At 39.3% G+C, this 22,670-nt stretch overlaps 1 protein-coding gene across 1 annotated transcript in view; it reads right to left on the bottom strand.

Annotated features, from left to right (window-relative positions):
* Positions 1-2,056: 2,056 nt before the first annotated feature.
* Positions 2,057-22,670, bottom strand: part of FREM2 (FRAS1 related extracellular matrix 2) — a 122,781-nt gene continuing 102,167 nt past the window's right edge. The window contains exons 17-24 of the mRNA XM_059838924.1: positions 17,097-17,289; positions 14,917-15,021; positions 13,674-13,801; positions 13,450-13,584; positions 9,885-10,011; positions 9,495-9,682; positions 8,460-8,606; positions 2,057-6,785 (exon numbers count right to left, since the gene is read on the bottom strand). Coding sequence (XP_059694907.1) covers positions 6,273-6,785; positions 8,460-8,606; positions 9,495-9,682; positions 9,885-10,011; positions 13,450-13,584; positions 13,674-13,801; positions 14,917-15,021; positions 17,097-17,289 — 1,536 coding nt within the window. The 3' untranslated portion in view covers positions 2,057-6,272. The remainder of the gene's footprint in view (positions 6,786-8,459; positions 8,607-9,494; positions 9,683-9,884; positions 10,012-13,449; positions 13,585-13,673; positions 13,802-14,916; positions 15,022-17,096; positions 17,290-22,670) is intronic.

Genomic DNA, 22,670 nt, shown 5'->3' with positions numbered 1-22,670 from the left:
CTTTTTTTTTGTTTTGGTATGGTATGCATGTCATCCTTCAGTAATGAGTCTTGCAAGTTTAATTTTAGGTTGTATGGTTATTGACTACTTTCATTCTTGTAGCCAGCAAATTTTATTGTGTGAAACCTCTCTAAAATATTACAAGAAACAGTGAATCACTGCTCTCTACTTACAGTCTCTCTGACATTCAGGATTTAATGCACCCCCATCATACATACCCCCTTGCATAATTCTCTCCAAGGCTGAAGAGTAGAAGAGAGTTTTATCTATTTAATATCTCCTCATGGTGAAGGAGATTCCTTACCTTTTATCATTCTGTTTGTCATTTGCTGTGTCATTTAGTTCCATTGTATGCTTTTTTTTTTTGTTGGGGGCGGGAGGGAATGAGAGTAGGAGAAAAGTAGAAAGTAATGCATTATCAAAGAGGAGGTACAACACACACTTACCCAGACCGCCTCCTCTTGCCTTCCATGCTGAGTAAGAAGTCTTGCTGCAAAAGTGGTCAAAAACATGCTCGAGATGGCAATTGTTATACAAGATCTTATGGTTGCACTGGTTTAACCAGAACACTTTTACTTGGACAGCTAGAGATTTATGCTCTGCATATAAACTTACACTCAGGAAAACTTGCATCACAAAACTGCAGGTAACGGAGTAAGAGGAATCCAGCACATGCTGGAATATTGGCCAGGAAATGAAACAAGGTGTATCATTTAAGAATCTGCCAGTTGTCTGCTTCAGTTTCAGTGGAAGTCGTTGGTTACTTACCAAAGCAAAGTGGTGCAAGATAAATTCTGAATGAATTACCTCTTGAGGTAAATAATAAATCCACCAAACTCAAACAGGCAACCTCAAGAGTAATTTACTGAACGGCTTTCAAAGCTAAAGCACTGCATGGGAAGAGCTGAATTCCTTCAGGGCAAGAGCTAAGTAATTCTTTCAAGACAGTGAGAATACACTAAAAAACCTCGACAGAGATGCTGAAATGGGACTATGCTTGGGCTTGGAAATGAGAGTCATCCAGGACATGCTTGAACACCTCAGGAGTACCAAAATTCTTCCACTAAGTACCAAAATGAGTGTGATCATGGATGTGTGTGGACATGACTTATTGCAGCAGGTGATCTTGGAGTGGGAAATTAACGCCTTTTGATTTACTGATTATGCCATACTTCTGGGACCAGACTCTTTATTCATTTATATCATATACAGCTACTTATATTGGGAGCAGGACAGAAACTCTTTCAGTCTGATTATCCCTGGCAGAAAGCACAGCCCAGAGCTCACAGATATGACACAGGGCTTCTTGGCTCAGACTAAGCAACTGCTGAGCATGATCCACATCAGCAAGTTCAGGTAGCAGAAGGGAATACATGTAGCAAATCAGGAATCACTGCCTGCAGGCTTGTCCTTCCTTATTGCAAGGTAAATTGATAAGTTTATTTTGTCACTCATGTAAGTAGCCATGAAATATGGCCTTTCTGACAGTGAAGGAGGTAAGTGATTGCCTAAATTCCACAGAAGTCAGAGGTCAGTGCTTACAAAGGGTGGGTGAGAAGGGAAAAGTTCAGAGTGGTTTTTTCTTTCTGCATCATTGTCCTTCATGTGGGTCTACATCTATCAGTGATACATTTGCCAATAGAAAAAAAAAAAATCTGATGACGCGGCACAAGAAGGAACACCGGCCCTACAGGAACAAGGGAACTGCTCCCTGCAGAGTCACTTTCTCTTGTCAGTGAGACGAGAAAAATAAAGCCTGCAAGCAGCACACAGGAACACGGAAATCCTGCCTACCAAGGACCTGCAGGTATCTAGAGATTTCTGATGTTTTGGAATTGAAAGAAAAATCCCTCTCTGAGCCATGAGTGCAACCACAAAGATGAAAGAACAACCCCTGTGCTGAACTCTTCATGACCAGAAAACAATCAACTGAGGAACAAAGCAGTGAGATTTGCTGCAAACACAGGAACTTTGTGTTCCACTGATGTGACAAATTAAGTTTTTTGTGACACTTCATTACTGACCTCTCTCCAGAGCATGATAATTATACACAAACTTTAGATCAGTAACCAAACAAGTAGTTTTATTTTTTCCTGATACAAATGCCAAATATCACAGCCATAGACACCAGCAAAAAGTTGTTCAAATAAATATGACATCTTGATAACAAATTTAAACAGAGTAATTATTGTATAAATGATTAAACAAATGGTATTATTGCTAGCAGAATAAGCATCGCCAGGGAAAAGAGGATTGAATACATAATCTGGAAATAGATTAAATAGATATATATAAAATATACTCAGTTTATTGCTTGGATAGATAAATATTAAAATATTTGTGCACATCACTGGGAACGAGGCACTTATTCAGGTTAGTACAAACAAGGCCACTTGTTAAGTAAAAGGAAAAATGCTAATAAGCTTCCAAAAACAACTTACTGAAATCAGAAACCTTGAAGCCATAATAATAAAAAGAAAAAGCATGCTGTTACAGACTTATTTACAGTTTACTGAACTGTAAAAAACCCAGTTTCTTAAGAATGGGACAAATCCAGCATGCCTTATTGAAAACATAGCAATTTTTTTCCCAGGAAGAGGACTTTGGTATCTGACTCACGAATCTTACTCATGCTTGCCCAACTTTTCAGTGTTTGCTTTGTCCTTTTCTTTGTTGTCATAATTTTGCACTATAATTTTATATATTGTTACAAAAACATTAGTCTGATTATTCCCATCAACCTAAATATTTCACAAAGTTTTAATCAGACACTGGTCAAAGCAGTGATCAAGTTGTTTACTGGGCTAAATATTTGGCTTGTAGAACACATGGGTTTTGATATGATTTTATAAAAACAAGTAAGAATTAAAAAAATATTTTGCCTGCAAGCACCTTTAATGATATTTTGGTCTGGTAACATTCAAAAGCAGAAAAATAGCTCTACTGATAAACACCTAATTTCTGTATTTTATATATATATATTTTTTAAAAAGATCATCTCTGCTTATAAAAACAGGCATTTCATAAATATTAGAATGTTCTATTATTTACATGTGCCCCATTCTACTGTCGAATCATTGGCTGCTATTATCCAAACATGCAGGTTCTAGGAGAGAAATTCTGCTTTTCTCATAGTGATGTCACACATAGGCACAAAGGCAAATTTGATATTAGTGTACATTTTCAACTTAGAGGTGAACTTACTAAATATAAAAGATATCTGTGGTGAAGCCTTTGATCAATCTTGCGCACGTAATACATGGACCTCAAAACCAGAAACTTCATTACAATGGCAAATTGATGTCAGGTGACTGGGGGAAAGGTCTAAAGCATTGGGCATGGCTTACAGATAATTGTTTCAGGCTAGAACTTGGATTAATTAAAATAAAAGAAGACTGCAAGAGTTTAGTAATGGAGTTTGACCCTTCGGGTGCTGCAAGCATGCTTCAATTAAGCTGTCTAATCACCATCTTCAGAAAATCTAGAAAAGGTAGGACAGATCCTGACCTGACTCATTTTGTGAAAAGCTGATGAAATCCTAGTAAATTAGTGAAGCATAACAACTCAAATCCAGTGCAAGAGATACCAGCACGAGTCTCTCTGTGGGCACATTCACACAGCGCCATGAATCACCACACAGATATCCATCCATAGGCTAGTAGAGCTTCAGGTACCTGAGTCTTTATGGCTTACAGGACAACTGTGCAGAATTACTAGGTCAGGTCTATCTGTGTTGACTGACCCCCAAACCAGGCCAGGAAGACTTCTGAATGGATTTGTTTTTTTTTTTTTGGTTTTTTTTTTTTTTTAAGTTCAGAGGCAGCGTTGTGCGCTTACAGGCTGCTTTCAGACTGCATCCTGCTCTGCTAACTGATCTCTGCAGCCTGATCGCTGGAACACCAAACAACAAGTGTACTGGGGACTGCCTCTACCCACCACCACAATGTGTTGGTGGTGGAAGGGAAGAGATATTCGGAAGAGATATTTTAGTAAGGTCTCAACATCCTAATACAGATTTTATGTGGTTCAACTCTGTTGAGAACTCCATTGACTCCAATGCTGTTGACAATCTCATGGATGGTGGGATCAAGGGCACCTTCAGCAAGATGACACCCAGCTGTGCTGTGGTGTGGCTGACATGCTGGAGGGAAGGAATTGCATCCAGAGGAACCTGGGCAGGCTTGAGAGGTAAGCAAAGCTCATGAAGTTCAACAAGGCCACGGGCAAGGTCCTGCACCTGGGTCAGGGTGATCCCAAGCACAAATACAGGCAGGGCAGAGACTGGATTAGAAGCAGCCCTGCTGAGAAAGACTTGGGAGTGCTGGTGGATGAGAGGCTGGACATGACAGGCAATGTGCATTCCCAGGCCCAAAAGCCAACATATCCTGGGCTGCAGCCAAAGCAGTGGGGCCAGCAGGGTGAGGGAGATGGTTCTGCCCCTCTGCTCTGCTCTTGTGAGAGCCCACCTGGAGTGCTGCATCCAGCTCTGGGGCCTCCAACATACGAAAGACATGGATATGATGGAGCAAGTCCAGAGGAGTGCCACAAAGATGATCAGAGGTTTGTGGCACCTCCCCTATGCAGACAGACTAAGAGAGTTGGGGTTGTTTAGTCTGGCCAACAGAAGGCTCTGGAGAGACTTTAGAGCACCTTCCAGTCCCTGAAAGGGGCTTACAAGAGAGCTGTGGAGGGACTTTTCCCAAGGAGATGTAGTAATAGGACAAGGAGTAATGACTTCCCTCTGAAAGACAGTGGATTTACATATTAGGAGGAAATTTACTATGAGGGTGGTGAGACACTGGCACAGGTTGCACAGGGAAGTTCTGGATGCCTCATTCCTGGAAGTGCTCAAGGTCAGGTTGGATGGGGCTACCTGGTGTGGTGGAAGGTCTCCCTGCCCATGGCTATGGGGCTGGGCCTAGATGATCCTGAAGGTCCCTTCTGACCCAGGCCATTCTACAACTGTATGACTTAAAGAACTTACATAAAATGCTAGTGTGACAAAAGGGAAGTTTCCTGAAGGTTACATAGCTTTCATAGCCAAGGATTTGACAGGGACAGAATGGGCTGTGTCTGGATAAAAACTGACACAGGACAATGCGGATCCAAACTTGTCATGTTACCTAAATCAAGAATGCTGAGAGAAAACTAGAATTACTCCTGCAGAAGTAGTCACATGTAAAAAAATGCCCAACAATGACCCAGCATGTTTGTCAAAATGTGCTATGATTATACAGCAATAAATACTACTTGATTCAATCAAAGGTTAATTTTTTCTTCTTTTTTTATTATTTAGTATGACAACTAACTATGATGGATTCAATATCATGATTCCTAGGCTCAGTTCAGCAGAACCTTGTCCTCTGCATTTTGAATCTAACTATCATCTTCTCCAAGTACTGAAACACTAATGCTTGCATTTCTCAGCAGTGGACATGCGCTAAGAAATAAAATTTACCTTACAACACTTCCATGATCCATTATAAACTTAAGAGGACATAAGTGTCCAGTTTCAGTGAAAACCAAAATTTTTTTCTGGATTTGTTGCATTCTTCAGCTTTATATAAACATAAATAAAAAAATATTCAGATTAAATAGATGAATAGGAATTTGCAGGAAAGAGTATGTATTGGATCCTGTGACATGCAACTGTTTATAATGCTATGCTGTATAATCTAGCTGTCTTTTGAAAAAGTTCAGTTACATATAAGTAAAAAAAAATAAAAAATACTGGTACAGATTAAGTGAAGTCAAAAACTTACAGGACGGAGGATCCATGCCTAAGGCATTCCATCACCATTCAAACTATTTGTAGACATTGAGTTCTTTGTGAGAAACAGTACAAAATTCTACAGTAGAGTGTGAGGATCCCTCCTCTCAAGTATTGTATGTTTCTGAAGAAAGAGATCTCCTCTCTTATTGCAGACAGGATATATAGCACCTTTGTTCAGCTTCTTTTATTCTTTTGAAATGTCAGAAAATACAAAACCACAACAATAATCTCTCCCTTACAATGGAGTCCCTTGAATTGCTGCTTAAAATTAGTGCATGGTATAGGGACATCAGGGACATTTCCTTTCATGCAAAGTGGGAGGATTCATTCAGCTTTTTCTGTTGTTGATAATGGCAGTAAGAGCTCAGGATAACAAATTTCAAGTACAACTAGAAACACACTTCTCATGAGTCACCATTATCTGCTGCTAAAAATGTGCAGTTCAAGAGTTTTTATGAGGCACTCTGGACACTCTGGCTTGAATACTGTGGTCTTGGAATCAAACCTCTGAGCTGTCATTGCTGTAATTATGTGGTAGCATCATGGGTTCGTTGCTGCCTGACTCATTTGTGCTTTCCTTCTTGTCAGAATTTTGTCTCCATTTTAGCAGCAAAATTATAATTGCAATTAAGCAGATGGCAAGGAAAATGGCAGCAGCTCCACCAATGATTGTGACTAAGCTGATTCCTGCACTTTGATTATTCAGTTCCCTGGGGAGAACACCATTGAGTGCAACCTCCCTTTGAGGCACCTGTTTCTTGCTGGTGCGATCCAGGGCTATGTGCTGTATGTTCGTTCCTCGGTTGCTCTCCACTCCAATGTCTCTTGCAAGTTCTGGGGCCTGCTCAACTCCCCTCTTCTGCCTTCTCCATGTGGATGCTCCCGGGCTCCCAGCACTGAGAAGTGAGTGGTACTGGTGCTCCACGCTTCTTTTGCCGATTCCGCGGTTAGCGTTCTCCTTGGAACGCACGGTGTAGATTGTATGGACATACCACTCCCTACCCAAAGACACCTGGAAAGAAACATTTTTTTGTGTTTAAACACACACACACTATATCTGGACAGCACTAAACGCAGAGGAAATCAGCCTCTGTTCTGACTGAATGCCTGGACAAGCACTTTCAAAATCATGCACAGATAACTCCTGACTATGTGCCAATGTGCACCGGAAGAGTTGTATTTTCAGAGGGTTTAGTCTCCATTCCTCTCCACAGTCAGACTCTGTGGCTACCAAGTGCAGATGACAAAAGCTACGGCCTTGGCATGGATTTGGTGCTATTAGTACTAAAAGCCATACAAAGTATGTTTAGCTGTGGATGGGTCACAGAAAAGGACCTTCCAAGCCCAGCCTACCAAGTGATTAGGCCCCGGCTGTAATTCCATCTAAACATAAGAAAGCAATTCTTTACTGCAAGGATGCTTGAATATTGGAACAGGGAGACTGTGGAGTCTCCTTCAATAGGGAGCCTGTGGAGTCTCCTTCCAGAGAGATGTTCAAAAGACAACTGGTCATGGTCTGGGCCAACCTGCTCTAGGTGACCTTGCTTTGAGCAGGGTGTTGGAACAGTCAATTTCCACAGGTCCCTGAAAACTTAATCCATGCTGGGTGGCATGGGTCCCTGCAATCTGTGTGAGACGATACTACTGTCCTTCAATTTCTCTCATCTTTCCTGGATATGTACCAGATTTGGCTTCCACAAGGTCCAGTAAGCTTGTCTGAATATTGTCTTAAAGATACTGCCTGTTAATTTGAATGGTTATAGCCCAGTTTTGTTATTTTGAAAAAAACCACATTTTCTATTTCACTCCTGTTTTTCCAAGTATTTTTCAGGATATACTTTTGTTTCTTCATATTCTCACTTTTTGGACAGGAAGAGGACCAAAAGTCATGGCACTGGAATACATGGAAATGGATTCTTCACATTAAAAATGAGATTCCATTTTCCTGGAGGCAGATTTGAAACATTTCTTATGCTTTTAAGTAGGCCTTTGTTAAAGACTCTATTGCTTACTACGGGACCTTTAACACTGAAGTAGCCAGAAGTAGAATCAAATTCTTCTTCATATTTTTCCTACTAATTTATACACTTGAGTTGTGCATGCAGTTTTGCAAATACTAGAGACAAATAGTGAAGAGAGAACTTTTTGATTGGGCTATATAGATGAAAAAGCTGAATACACACAGCTGAAGGATTATATCTAATTAAGAAGTAGTTGCATCCTTTAGTTGTCAGTTTTTTAGGCTTTCCAGTGCTTCCCACTTGCAAGTTTGCAAGGAAAGAATTGTACAGAAAATGCCGAATATCAACTTGATTTTGATGAAGCTTACTAAAAATGTTTATGATTTTTAATTTTTGTCCTTGAGAAATGAGATGGGAAGCAATAAACAATGTTGGGCAACAAGAATCTTCTTAAAAGAAATGTACAAAAACAATTTGCATAACTTCTGGTTAGCCTGTGGAATTATACAAGACAAAAGCAAGGGTATCCCAACAGAAACACGTTATTAAGTGTCCCAGATTTTCTATCTATAAGTTTCTAAGCATCTATAATTGTGTTTGATTGTCACTGGAATCAAAATCAATCTTTCTGTTGGTTTCAATTTGACTTACAGTTAACAACAATACTTGCACAAGTGTTTCTTCTTTGGTTCAGTACTCTTGCTACTAAGCTACAGAAATCATACCTGAAACAGAGGAGTTGAATCTACTTTAAATCCATCAGAGCCTGGCTGTTTGACTAATGGAATTGCTTCAGGATCGTCTATTGCAAGTTTTGCATTAAAAAGTACATTTCCAAAACTTGTGGCTTGTGTCTCTGGCTGAGCTTTGTCCTGCATGGAGGGGAAAAAAGTTTGTAAGACACAGATTTATTTCTTACAGGAAAAACAGTTTTAGTATTTACTTGCAATGTATAAATTGCGTAGTTAAAACATGCTATTTTATGCAGTCTAGGGAAATACTACTACAAGAGAAAATACATGAGTTGTGGTCCCATCTGACTTCCACTAACTTCTATTTAATCTCTTGCCTTTCTGGAATAAAAGGGGAAAACACTAGAGAACAATCATAGCTACACTTCTTAAATAAAAAAGATACATAAATGTGGTCTGAAACAAAAGTAAGGAGTCTATTTCCCAGTCCAAAGAAGCTACATTTCATTTCATTAACAGACAGTCACATAAATTTGTTTAGATTATTATATAATAATCTTAAAGAACTCTAAAAGTTAGGCATCAGGTCTGTAGGTCCTGGGGGTTACTCTACAGTTATGTTCAGGAAGGAAATTAGATAATCCAAGCCAACTTTAAAGGTATTTCTCTTTCCCTGTGGACTTCAGAGGCAACCTGGATGACTAACTTTGCAGTATACACTAGATTTTGGGTGGCTAAACATGAAACAAATTACAATCCCTCACTTGCATGTCTCCTGAAATTCCCTCTATGGTCCATGGATACAGACAATGCAGAGAAAAAGCCTATTTTGGGATTCTAACTTACGTCAAACTCTTACTGAAGGTAGTTCCCAGAAAGATAAAGAATAGAACCAGGAGGGAAAAGGCAAGATACTGCCTCCATAAGATCATGTTAGCCTGGAGCTCGAGTCAAAAATTTGTTGCTGTTGAGAACATTTTAAAAAACAGTTGGGTTTTGGATAAAAGACAAGTTAGAAAAAAAACCCAAAAACATATCTCTGCATTCTCACAGAATTAGAGCACTTACCACAATCTTAAACCTGTACAGAAGGGATGGAGAATCAGCAAGGCACCCGTATTCAGTGTTGGATGGATTGTATTTGGGTACATATCCATCAGCTCCTGTGCACAGGAAAACCTTCTCGATGCTACAGTAGAAGGAGTCACCCAAATTCTGCACTGGATCCACCATCACCCGACCATATATGATATCACCTGTAAACAGCGCACACAGTTCACATCTGCTTAGACTGAGCATTTAGCACAGCTCTGAGGCTGAGCTAATAAAGCTTTGTCAAGAAGCTGAGATAATAAAGCCTTGTCAAGAAGCACACACCCTTACTCCTAGACAACAACAAACAGGACCCTGATAGTGTGGAACACAAATTAAATGTGCATGATCTATGCACTATTGTACCTTCTGAGAAAGCAACATCACTTTCTTGCCCAAAGCCCATCGAGCCATCAGACAGCCACAGCGTCTTCTTGGAGAGGAGGAACATCTGGGTGTTCAAGCTGAACTCAGCAGCCACTGGGTCACTGACCTAAAACCACAAAAGGCTCTTCAACAAGACTTTTTAATGCAAAAAATGTAGCATGATCTTAAACTCTTAAAACAAAGCATGATCTTCTCCCAAAGTACATTACATACCAGTTCTGCACATCTACATGCAAAAATACAGTTTAATAAAAAGATCTCCTGGTACTAGGCATATTTTATATGCAAACAACCTTTTGATTATCTGCCTCTGTGATATTTGATAATATTCTAGGTTAGTCTCTTCCCACCACATTTTTACAAATCCCAGCTAAGGAGGTGTCTAGGGCAACCTATGTGTGGGGGTAACATGAGGAAAACTTTTCCCCAAAATCTTGTCTCTGACTCATCACAGCCTGTTTTCTCTATCCCACTTTCATTCTTTCACACAAGTCTTGCCTCTGCTTCTGATCCTCTGTCAATATTTGAAAGCACACATTGCTGGAGATTTATTTGCAAGTATCAGTTCTTCTAATGTGCTGCAGGATATATCAGATCATGCATGTGAAAATGCACCAAACCATATGAGCATCATTTTATGACAGTATTTATCTTTATATATTTGACACACAAAGCCATGGTTCTTCCTTGGTTACATGAAAAGGATAAAATTAATCAATACTATCAGCAGCAGTTTTTCATGGGACCATAAAACAACAAAGAAGGCTGTATTGGTTTTGAGGCATGACAAAGGCAAACTAGAAAGTGACATGGCATAATAAAATGGAAATTATACTGTGAATAGAAGAACTGGGGGAGCCTAAAGTTCAAAAGCATGCAAGTACCTGAGGAAATAATGTGGAAGACACATATAGCCAAAAAAAAAAAAGAAAGAAAAAAAGAAAAAATAACAACAGGACACTAAGCAAATAATAAAAAAGCTAACATACATATGTATATTTATGTATATATATGTATAAGTGTGTGGACAGGAAGGAAAGAAAATGAAGAAAACATTCTTTCTGGCTCATGGATAAGGGTCCATTTCACAATAGAATCCCAAAACTATCAAAGCAACAGGATCTGGCAAGAAGAATGTACAGCTCAAACCTTTTTATAAATGGAGTGCTACTCTTTAGAAAAAGGAGCCCTAGCATCCCAGCCTTTACAAAGAGAAAAAAAAAAAAAAGATAAACAATTCCATTCCCTTGGAATGCTTCTTTCCAAATGCCTGAAAAACAGGCCATTGGGTTGTAGTTCCACAAATACTTGTTTAGTACAACTGTTTTCCAGCTGTGTTATTTAGGACAGTAGTTTAGATGTAATTACTTTTATGGGCATTTGAGACATTTTATATGAGAGTTCTTAGAAAACAATCTGAGAGGATCTCCTGGGTGAGAAGAGTAACTGTCAGTTTGTTCTGCCTATTTGCTATGTCCATCAACTCTGAACATGGATGATGTGGGGACACTGCAGATCACCCATGAGATCAAAGCCCATGTAATACTCAGTACCTCAAGGAACAGAGCACCCTTGATATTGGTCCATCCCAGGGCAACAAGTATCCCGAGTATGGAAGGGCCTCTGTCAGGAAATAGTGATACACATTGAAAGAAAGGAGATGCGGAAAGAATTGAGATAAAGCAAAGCTTGGAGGTTGAATATTGTTCTTTTTCAGGGAATTTCAGAGTGAGATGGTGTTAATACAATCCTCACCAGAGTTCCAGGCTACCTGCTTGACTTCTCAGGGGCCATGGAGAGAGGAAAAAGGAGATATGCAGGTGATACATGTCCAAAAAGGAAATGTGGAACCAGTGGGGAAACACCAAATAAATTTTCTGCTTGAGTCTTAAAATGGTTCCTCACTTGTGACCAGTGAAAACAATTATGAAGGAAATTAGAAGAAAAAGTTCCCAAGGAAATTAATAGCCTCACATTTAAAAGCCCAAGAAGGTAATTCAGTATGGGAGATGGAGCATTAGACTAAGAATTGGGCGACACAACTCTTGTCCTGCCTCATCATTTTGTCATTAGACTTTGCAGTCAAAAGCAATTTTGGTCCCTTTGTGACACATACACTCGCTCATTTCAGGGAGTCACAGAGTGGTTTGGGTTGGAGGGCACATTTAAAGATCACGTCACCCAAGCTCTCTGCCATGGGCATGGACACCTTTCACTAGACCAGGTTGCTCAGGGCTCCATCCCACCTGGCCTTGAACACTGTCAGGGATGAGGCATTCACAGCTTCTCTGGGTAACCTGTGACAGTGTCTCACCGCCCTCATTGTAAAAAAAAACGTCTTCATCCAATCTAAAGACACGCTCTTTCATTTGCCCCTTACCCTGTCACTGCAGCCCTTGGTTAAAACTCTTGCTATGAATTGCTTTAGAGTCCCCAGAAGTAGATTAGAAGTGCCAGACAAAGGCTGAAGTGCTGAACTAGTATAAATTCCCCTCACCCATTCCATTCAAACTTCTCCAAAATGTTGAAATGTGGTTAACTCTGAGAAGACAGGTTTCACATCAGATCATGTATCATCTCTCTTCCTTGCCAGGACTTAATGCCCTCTCAGGAATCATCTGTTCTCCCACAGGTGGCATAATGCCAAATGAAAGCATAAAGACTGCATACATTCCCTTGTGTACTCTGGCTAAGTCAACAGAAAAGTGATTGTGTACCCCTGACTGATATGGATTTATTCTGTAAGATGATTTAATAGCATAATCTATACTATTAATGAGCATGATACCACAGACACACTGTTCCAGTATTGGCTGTACTGGCTTCAAATAACAGAAATTATATAACTTCCTCCTTACACATCCCAAGGTCACACTAGCCCTTTTGATAGCCTGGAAAGCTGGCAGTTTATGTTCTCTTAATTATCCAACATGACCCCCAGTTTTGTTTTTTTTTTTAAACCAACTTTTTCTACAGAAGAATCCACTTCTCCATAATTTTTTCCCAGCTACAGAGCTTCACAGCTGGACTTTGTGAAAGGTATGCTGTTTGTCTGTTACCATATGTTTCCATACGATCCATATTGCTATGGCTCAGATTTGTTTTGGTCACTTTTGTGAGTTTTAAAGCTAAGCAGTGTTGCTTATCTACACTTCCCTCTACAGTCAGTGAGAGAAGTTCTACCTTAGGACTCAATGAATCTTCCTCTGGAGGTTCCACTTTTAATACTTGAGACCTAACTCTGATTTTGGGTCAGATGAAAACCTTCTGATAATAGTTCTATATTTTCCGAATTACCTGATAAAACTACTTACTACCAAAGTTAAAAGACAAAAAAAGAATTGCTAAATGTTACTATTGCATCACAGTAACTTTCCCCTGAACCAATGGTTATTTACCAGGAGAGGAGTATGTGCTCTCCCACCTATTTAGGAATGCTTTCTTTATTAGCAAGAAATTCAGTTTCTAGCACTATTACTACAAGACCAACAAAGGGGAATCAAACTAGAAAGGAAACATGATGAAGGTATCATTGGAACAGTACCTGCTGGAATCGGATGTCCAGATCAAAAGTGATGGGCTCTCTGGGATTGCAGATCACGGGCAGGCTGTACTCCTGATGTGGGGCAGTGGTGCAGGCTATCAGCTTCACTGTGTACGTTCCAGAATAGTCTCGAACCTGGACACAGAGCGAGAGGGAGCTGTGCCACCAGCATCCCAACTGAGAGGCTGGGGCAGTAGAGGACAAGGTGAGGGCCGAGGTTTTACCGCGAAGTCGGAAAGGAAGCTCCACTGCTGGACCGGCAGGTTGTAGGTTGGCTCGCTTCGGACGAGGCTGAGGCTGAAAGTGAGGCCCGGGTGGTCAGCTGACATAACCATGGAAGTTAGAGATGAAGCTAGAGACATGCCAAAGAGACAGATTTGTCACCTGTAGTGCTTCATTGCAAACTCTCAGAGCCTGAAAAACATTCTCTATGATTCATAAACCATAATGCCATAGCTGATGGTAATACCTTCACAGGGCACTGGGTTTTATTAACTGAAACTAAAATAAATTACAGTCAGCTCAGCTGGGCCTCCTTGATTCCTATTCAAGTGTCTATTCAGCCATTGCTTTTGCACACAATGAGAGAACTGTATGAAGAATAATTTAAGAGACAGTCAAAACAGTGCGAGTGGAATGGCAGAGATCTATAATCCCTTCTATTTTAAACTTGTCTCTGTCTATAGGCAAAACCAAACATACTAGAGGACAGCTGAGACAAAGTAGAAGCACCATGAAGGAGTTATATGGGTTAAAAACACCTGAGTTAAACTAGAAGAGATTTCCTGTTTTTTTCTCTTCTCATTGTTTTCAGCAGATTTAATTTAGTTAGATATTCTTTTCCATGGCTGGCATTCATGCTCAGATTTATGTCTGTAGACCGAGTCTTACACCTGTAATTATTCTAAATAAAGGCAGTGGGGTTTAAACAGATCAAACTGCAGGAACAGGTCCTCAGCAATGACTAATTGGATGTCAGTGAGAATGTTATATTACAGAACCATACACTGCCCACAGAAGACTTTTTCTTGCTCTCTGAGAAAGGTCTAAATATCCTAGAAAAGCTTCAAGTTAGAAAAGAAATTTTAATGCCTAGTTCCTAGGGCAATGTAAGTAAATAGTAATTATGACTATGGTTAAAACCATGTATCTATAGATCCCCAATGGACGCAATGGCCTAGATCTTCATCCTTCATAAATCAGGCTCTTGATCAAGTAGAACTATTTGCCTTCCATCAGATTAATGAATATTTCAACAAGTTTGACAACCTGAATACAGTCATCAATGAAAAGCAAGAAATCTCAGAGGAAAAATCTGTATCTGAAGAGTATAGTTTCCAAAATAAAAAAAAAAAAAAAACCAAAATCAATCAGCTATCAGGAGCAGAAATAGGAAAAAAAATAGTATCAAATGTGGGGAGGATGTCTTTATTTCTGTAGTGCTGCTAAAGGGTGGGTTACACTTACCAGGATGGGACATAACAAACAGACCATGAAACCGGGCCTCAGTCTTGAAGTTGACAACCAAGCGTCCCTCTTCACTGATGCGCATGCTGGTCGGGAACAGGGAACCTGCCAGCAGAAAACAATTAACAACTGTGCTCCACTGGCAGGGGACAAAGAAATCCCACTCCTGCGAAACACCAGACCCGCTCTTTCATCTACCCTTGCCATGTCACGTGTTTGGGGGGGCCTGATGCTACTTTTTGGGTTGACTCCAGATTCTTCCCAAACAAGAACTTAGACAGCGAGGCTTTGAGATTTTGGGATGCGATGCAACTTCCAAAGCTTATAGGGAACTTTCCTGCAAAGCCATGCTTTTACATGTTACCATGGACCCAAACAGCTGGTCTAGTATGCTCAGGAAAATCCACACAGCAGTTTGTGCTTGGGTTCAGGCAGCATGGTCATCTGCAGAATGAAGACTTTTATTTTCACCAAGTATTTAATCTGTGAAACTCCTTCAGACAGGCTTTGCATTGCTGGCAATTTTTGGCATGAATTTAGCACAATACAGGCTAAATATTGTAATTTCAGATTACAAGATCTTGTACCCATAACTGGTTTACTTCTGTAGCTTGCAGCCAAGACCCTTTTCTTCTGGAGTTCTGCAAAGCTTTAGAGTTCAGGCATTTCCTCCAATGCTCCCTTACAAACAGCCAGTGATGTATCACCATTCTGCTTGCCAGGAAAAAGAAGGAAACAGGAATGTTCCCCCATAAATGTGCTGGAAATTGAACACACCAGTGTGAATGTATACCACCTGTACAAAAGCATCTGTACCAACCATATTTCTTGGTACAATAGAAATAACTATATGTTCATGTATTAATTTGAGCTTTAGAAGACCTTGACTGCTTTACAGTTTATGTAGCACAATTATATGCATTGAGAGGTATGGAAAGAAACTGGAAACTAGTTAACCTCTCCTTGCCCAGAAAAACAACTGCTGAAAAAATACTACCCAGGTAACCCTGGGATATGTTGAGGGTTGTTTTGTACTGGTAGTTTTGAAAGGGAACTGAAAATGTTCAGCACCTCCAAAGATGTGGCCCTCAGCTTCTTAAACAGAGAAATAAAAAAATTAAAGATGGGAAATGGTGGCATAGATGCACCACGTAACTGCTGGGACAGAGGATTAGATCTGGTTGTTATTTGGTGACTAGCACATCACATGATCTGTGGCATGTGGTTTATTCTTTGGGCATGGCACGACATGTGCTTCATTCTTCATGCACTGCAGATTCCCCTCGCTGCTCCTCATTTCCTGCTCTTAACATAAGGACAGAAATGGCATAGCAATGATTTCTGTAGTTCATATACAGAGTGAGCAGAAGCAAAAAAGTGACTTTAGGTTCCCAGGAGTCCTGAAATTGCATATGTACATAATTACAGCTGGTACCTATATTCTACCTTAGGCTGAGAAAGATGGGAAACATCTGAAGCATAATGCTGGGAAATTTTAAGTAAATTTGCATAAAAAGAATAATGCAGCACACAGGTGTAACTATATATTTTAATCTTGCACATACATCTGTACGTCACTATTTGTAAAAAGTAATTAACTTTTTAAAAGATAAATTTTGCAATGATAGATTTTTACTTGTTGACTAGTTATACTCACAAGCATTTACTGACAGTATCTAACATACTGTAGAATGTCTCAGAGTTTACCACTCACACGGAGGACAGGCCTCCATTTTATAGTTCTGTTTCTTTTGAATGCTTCATAACATTTTCAAAATATCAAAAGTTTCTGTAATTGGCCATTCATAGCGAGAAAAAAATGGTATCACATTATTTTCATTAAAGTGCAAATATCTTGTGTGCTAACAGAATTTGGTTACATAATGTACCCTGAAGTTCTGACTAGATATAAATGTTTTAAATTCTGCACACGTACTTCAAATATAACAATACAATTGTCTTTCTTTGCAGTAAAAGAGCTGATGTCAACTTCACATGATTTTCAAAAACATTCCAGCAGATACTTGTGAGTGTAAGGAAACGACAGATTGCAATTGATAATAAATGAAAATTTTAAATTTGTTTTTAGTACTGAAATGATTGAAAAACCATCCCACTGTGCGCAAACTACGCCCCCAGTAACAGAGCATGACCTCTATGCCAAGAAATGGAACACCCACCTTGGAGCTCTGCTTCAGGCGGGCTGCCGATCCCATCCTTCCACAGGATGGCAGTGTCATACACAAAAGTCAGCCGGAGCTCGGACTGCAGGTCGAAATGCTGCCAGCCCCCGACGCCCACTGGAGAGTGGAAAACATAAGAGACGTACAAAGGGACTCTCAGCGTGACATAGGATTGCACTAGGTTGAGAACCTAAAAAAACCAGAATTGTATATTAGGGTTAGTGATCATGAATGGCAGCATTGCAAAATGCTAGAGAAAGGGAAGACAGAACTTGAAATAAATACTGTGACCCAATCAAATTCTCTCTTTTTGTAAATTACAGATGAAGTACAAAACCATGTTTCAGTGGTTTGCAGCTGAGCTTACATCCCTTCAAGTTTCATCTTTTTACTTCAAACTGATAAAACATAGCCCCATCAATTTTGACTCATCATTTTTGTTCAGTTTTTTTAGTACATAAACAACACAACTACAAATGAAGGCTTTAGGAATTTTTCAAATATGCTTTTGCATTTGCTCTGTGGGTATGCCTTAACCAACTCTTTTGCTTACGTTCTTGTTACTATCAACTAAGAAACTCTTCTGGAAGATGCTGAAATTGCTGGAATATCATTGCAAGACTGAGTCCTTGGACTCTACTTAGCCACCTCTGGAACTCTTTCTTCCTCTGTGCATGGGTAATAGCTAACATGCTGCATGCAAACACAGAAATGATACTGTTCTTCACTGTCTGGAAGAGCTAAAAATAACAAGCAAGCTGATATGGATTTAAAAATAGAGCCTTTCTTTATACATTGGACCAAACAATTGTGCTGTAATTATGGAAGAATTACATATTCTTTATATATATATATATTATGAAAAAAGACAAGAATAATAGTATCAATTAACTGTCTCCTCTTAAGATAGCTCTTACATGATACACAGATCTAAGCCTGTCTGAAGAGACTTTGTGTTTATGTTTGGTTACAAATACTTTGTCACTCACATATCTCTGAATGAAATGTGCAATCCAGATCCTTTTAGACCATTCTGGATTTTCTTAGAAAGGAGGAAAAAAATTGAGATCATCTCCCAGTGGGAAACTTTTCAAAGTCATAAAAGCTGTTGAATTCTGATTTTGTTTCAACAGAAATTCCATTTATAGTAATTTGCATATCTGAACATTTCCCTGATTACCTTACATCGTTCTAAGAATGTTTTGCACAATCAAAATTCCCCAGCATTCAAGGAAGTTTACAAGGAAGCTGGGTGGAACCAGCAGCAAGTCAAGGGGCTGAATAACCATCACCTTACAGCTGGCTTTACACTTTGAAATGCCTGACAGAACCTTTACTAATATAATGTGACCACAAATTTACTGCTTGCACTCACTAAATACTTTGACCTAATTAAGGACTTAATTAAGGCAAATGTTCATAGCTGCCACAGCTCACTTTCATGTGCAACTCTCCTTGATCTGCACTCTGGGCTAACAACATGTTTTTGACTTACATTGTTTGACTCATTCCATAATACGTGCTAGCATTTAGATAGCAGTCATTTGGAAACACACAGTGTCACAAAATCAAAGAATTTTAGGGGTGGAAGGAATCTCAGGAGATCACCCAGTCCAGCCCACATGCCACTCAGGGTCACCTAGAGCAGTTTACACTTAGAGCAGTTTACACAGGAGCATGTCCTGGTGGGTTTTGAATGTCTCCAGAAAGGGAGACTCCATGCCCTCACTGGGCAGCCTGTTCCAGTGCTCTGCCACCCTCTTATGTTCTTTCCCATGTTGTGGTGGAACTTTTTTAGTTTTAGTTTATGGCCATTGCTCCTTGTGCTGTCACTGGGCACCACTGAAAAGAGTCTGGCACCACTGAAAAATAAAACACTAACACAGGTTGGTAGATGAGATGCTACAGTTGTAGATTACATTAATGCTTTGTTGGTTTTACATAAACAAAATCAAGAACTTCTATTTGAAACAGAAGAAAAAAGTTTTCTCTATATATTAGATGACCAATAAAGTTAGACAAAAATATTATCATTTAGTACCATTTAAGCTGCAAATATTTCTGTGGGAGTATGAGTATCTGAGCAATTATTTTGGATACATTCACTAAATTGTTCCAAATAACAACAAGATATTCTCACTTCCATTAAAAAAAATACAGCAATGATGCAGCTCTCAAGTGTCTTATAGTTTGCTTTTGATTCAGGGGAAACCTCAAAAATTTGTAATTTCCTGGACCAGTATCAAGAACTGAATGGATACATTCAATTGTATAAAAAATGCATTACTATTGTAAGGTCATCCCAGACAAGCTGTGTCAGCTTTTCTCTCTGCCTTTTTGTTCTATATCTGGATGTTGTACAGTAAGAATTAGACACTGAAGTCAGAGATCTGAAATTAGGTTTGCTTATAAGGAAGAGACAAAAGTATGTGGAACAGGATTTATTAGATACCCATTATTTACTTAAATAGAAGCATACATAATGCTTAATGATAAAGTAGAGGACTGGAATATCAAAGTGAGAATTTAATGACCTTGAGGATTAGAATAATAGCAGGGAGATGAAATCTTATAGCTTAAAGTATAAGGTAATAGAAACCAGTCACAGAGATTTCTGTAGAAATGAAAGACATTCATTAGACACAATAGAGGGGAAAGAAATTTTGTTATGCGAGCTGATCACATCATAACTATGACCTTCCTACCCTCTCCATGTGCTATGATCCTAAGATAAACTGAGGAATGGGGTGGAAATTAGAAGCATGCATGCCATTATACAGAGCACTACAGAGAGCTTATCTGGAACAGCTTTGATCATCCATGCTTGAAAATGTCTAATTTGCATTGTAGACTGCAGAAAAAGAAATCAACATAATCAGAGGAATGGCAAAACTATCTGATGAGAAGAGTCTAAAATAGCAGTGTTGTTGAGCCCAGCACAACAAAGGCTGAGAGGGAGCAAGAATGCAGTCTATATACATCAGGACACTAAGTGCAGAGAAGGGCCACTGATGATGAAAGACAGTGCTGACACGGGAGCAAATGGCTGTAAGATGGCCATGACAAACACAGCCTAGAAACCAGAAGAGTTTCCAGCCCTCAGTGTGGTGGCACTCTGCAAGAATAGTGAGCCCATGAAATCTTGTTAAGTTTTAGATTAAGTTTACTAGTGTTGGAAGGACATTATATAGACTTAAGGCAGAGGCCTGGATAGGGTGATCCACAAAACTCCTTCTAGCTCAGTACCTTATGACACACCAAACTAAAAAACACCACTCCTCATTACAAAGCTTTTCTTGGCTTTCAATGTATCGTTGACTCTTCATGTGTATTTTACATAAAGCAATCCACTAATAAGGTTTGTAAGCCACATTTTGGGGTTTTCTTGCCTCCATTTATTGGGACCATAGTGTTGGAGACCTCAGCTTATTTGCACTGGTCAAAATCTAGTAGCAGGATCCCTTCTGGGGCACGTCTGTCAGGAACACTGCTCCTTTGACATATTACCCCTGCTCTGGGGAGAAATCTGAAATCTCTCCATTTCTAGGGCTGAGAATTTAAAAGGTTCTTCCCTTTTAGCAAAACCTGCAAGAGGTGTCTGGGCAGTAGAGCTGCTTGCCTCAGCCTAGGAATTTATTTGTGTACTCATGTGCTTCCATCAGTACTGCTGCCCTTATGTGTGATTCATGGCATAGATGGGGGAGGAAGAATTTGTTGCTAAAAGCTCCTTGAGTTTTTATGCACACAAACCCTTCTACAGGCACTCATGGATTTGCAGGTTTGGAGGCAAACCTACAACACTGATAGTCAGAGAATTACTGATTCTCTCTAACAATAAATGAAAAACTTTAGGAGCCTCTCATTCCTACAAGGGGGAATCTACCCTTCTGCAGGCAGAACAGAAAAATCTCAAGACACGATATATGAAAGGATCTTTTTGATGTAGTGAAAATAAAATAAAGAGGAAGTCAACTGCAAAGGAAAGCCATGTCAAAGTGAGCAGACTCTGCCCCACCCCACAACTGAATCAATGGAATGTGTTACACAGATGGAGGAGTTTGACTTCTCCAGCCCTCTTAATAATGCTGTTTAGACCAACATGAGAAAACATTCTTTCCATTGAGCTATCTTTCTTTTCCAGCACTTCATGCAAAGCCTATTGGGAGTAGCCAGCTGTTCATTTTATATCTCAGTGTGACACTGATGAAACCAAAAGGGTGGCTTAGAGCTGTGTAAGTGTAGGATCAGCTTAACTGCTGTGGAGAGACAGGACAGGTGCATTATATATCCATGCATCCTATGCACAGGAGATTTTACCAGTCACACTGAAAAAATTACATTTAGTAACATTGATTTTGAACAGCAATAAGTGGGTGTCAATTTTAGTCTTCTGATACCAGGAGAGAAATAGACACTACAGCTACACAATAGATGAAATGGGGAAATTGTGTCTCATACTCCATGACAATGCCAGGTCTGGAGAGCCTGAGAAGACAGAAGACAAAAATTGTTCCAAGGAGGGAACAGACTCTTACAGACAATATCTAGAAAAATTTAGACAAAAAATCATCAAACCTCAAAATTCACGTGTGTGAGACAAGAACATGATTTATACATTGATCTAAGAAGCAGAGCTGCATATTTTTTTTGTGTGAGATAAATTATCACAGATCATAAGTTCTGGTTTAGAATACTGACAATTCCCATTTAAGACTTAGAAAGTATTAATGGGAGTTTCTATACATGTTTTTCTTTTCTTCCCCTTTCAGATGCAATCTGTCAAACTTCATTAAGTAAAATACATAATTATTTTGAGAATCTGTCACATAACCATTTGGAATATTGTTTAAAAAATACATATTTTCAATAAAGCGTTTGTGGCATGGACTCTGTTCTATATTTATAGCATGCTTTGTTTAGCTGGCTTACATTTCCAGAGTGCAGAGCTTGTCAGTGTATCTGTGTGTGTACACTGATAGTACTGATTAAATTAGACGTTACAAACAACACAAGTTTGTGTTTTATTTTGTGTATCTCAATGAAACAGGCTTTACATGAAAATTGTATTTTTATTCTCCAAATTACTCCAGGTCTCATTTTCTATTGCATTTACTTGTGATGTCTGTGAGTTTTAGTCATGCAAGTTTAACAATGTTATCAATTAACTGTTTACACAATGTCAGTATGGCAAAACTAAGATTTGGCCCTAAGAAGACACTCAGACAGGTAGGTCACAGGTGAAATGCAAAGCAGGTTTGTTTAAAGAAGTCTGAATGGAGAAGAGAATGCAATATAGCCTTGAAATGCCAGTCCCTTGAAAAAATGTAACCTCCGACTTTGTTACACAGCTGGCGCATTCACTTTATAGGTTTTTTTCCCTTTACAGCTTACTAAATGCACGTTTGCAGCTAGAGAAAAAAAAGTGAATATAAAAATCTGAAAACAGGCATTTTTGTCTGTTTGAATTTTACAACATCTAGTGAGATTTCCAGAGTAGGTGAGTTTTCACCTTAAAGTGTGATTTTGGTAAAACTAGTTCCAATAAAGCTGGAAATATACTGTTTCTGTGTA

Source organism: Haemorhous mexicanus, chromosome 2 (genome assembly GCF_027477595.1).
Source record: "Haemorhous mexicanus isolate bHaeMex1 chromosome 2, bHaeMex1.pri, whole genome shotgun sequence".
Taxonomy (NCBI): Eukaryota; Metazoa; Chordata; class Aves; order Passeriformes; family Fringillidae; genus Haemorhous; species Haemorhous mexicanus.
The sequence above is the reverse complement of the archived record's forward strand: the minus strand, read 5'-3'. Positions and strand labels throughout refer to the sequence as shown.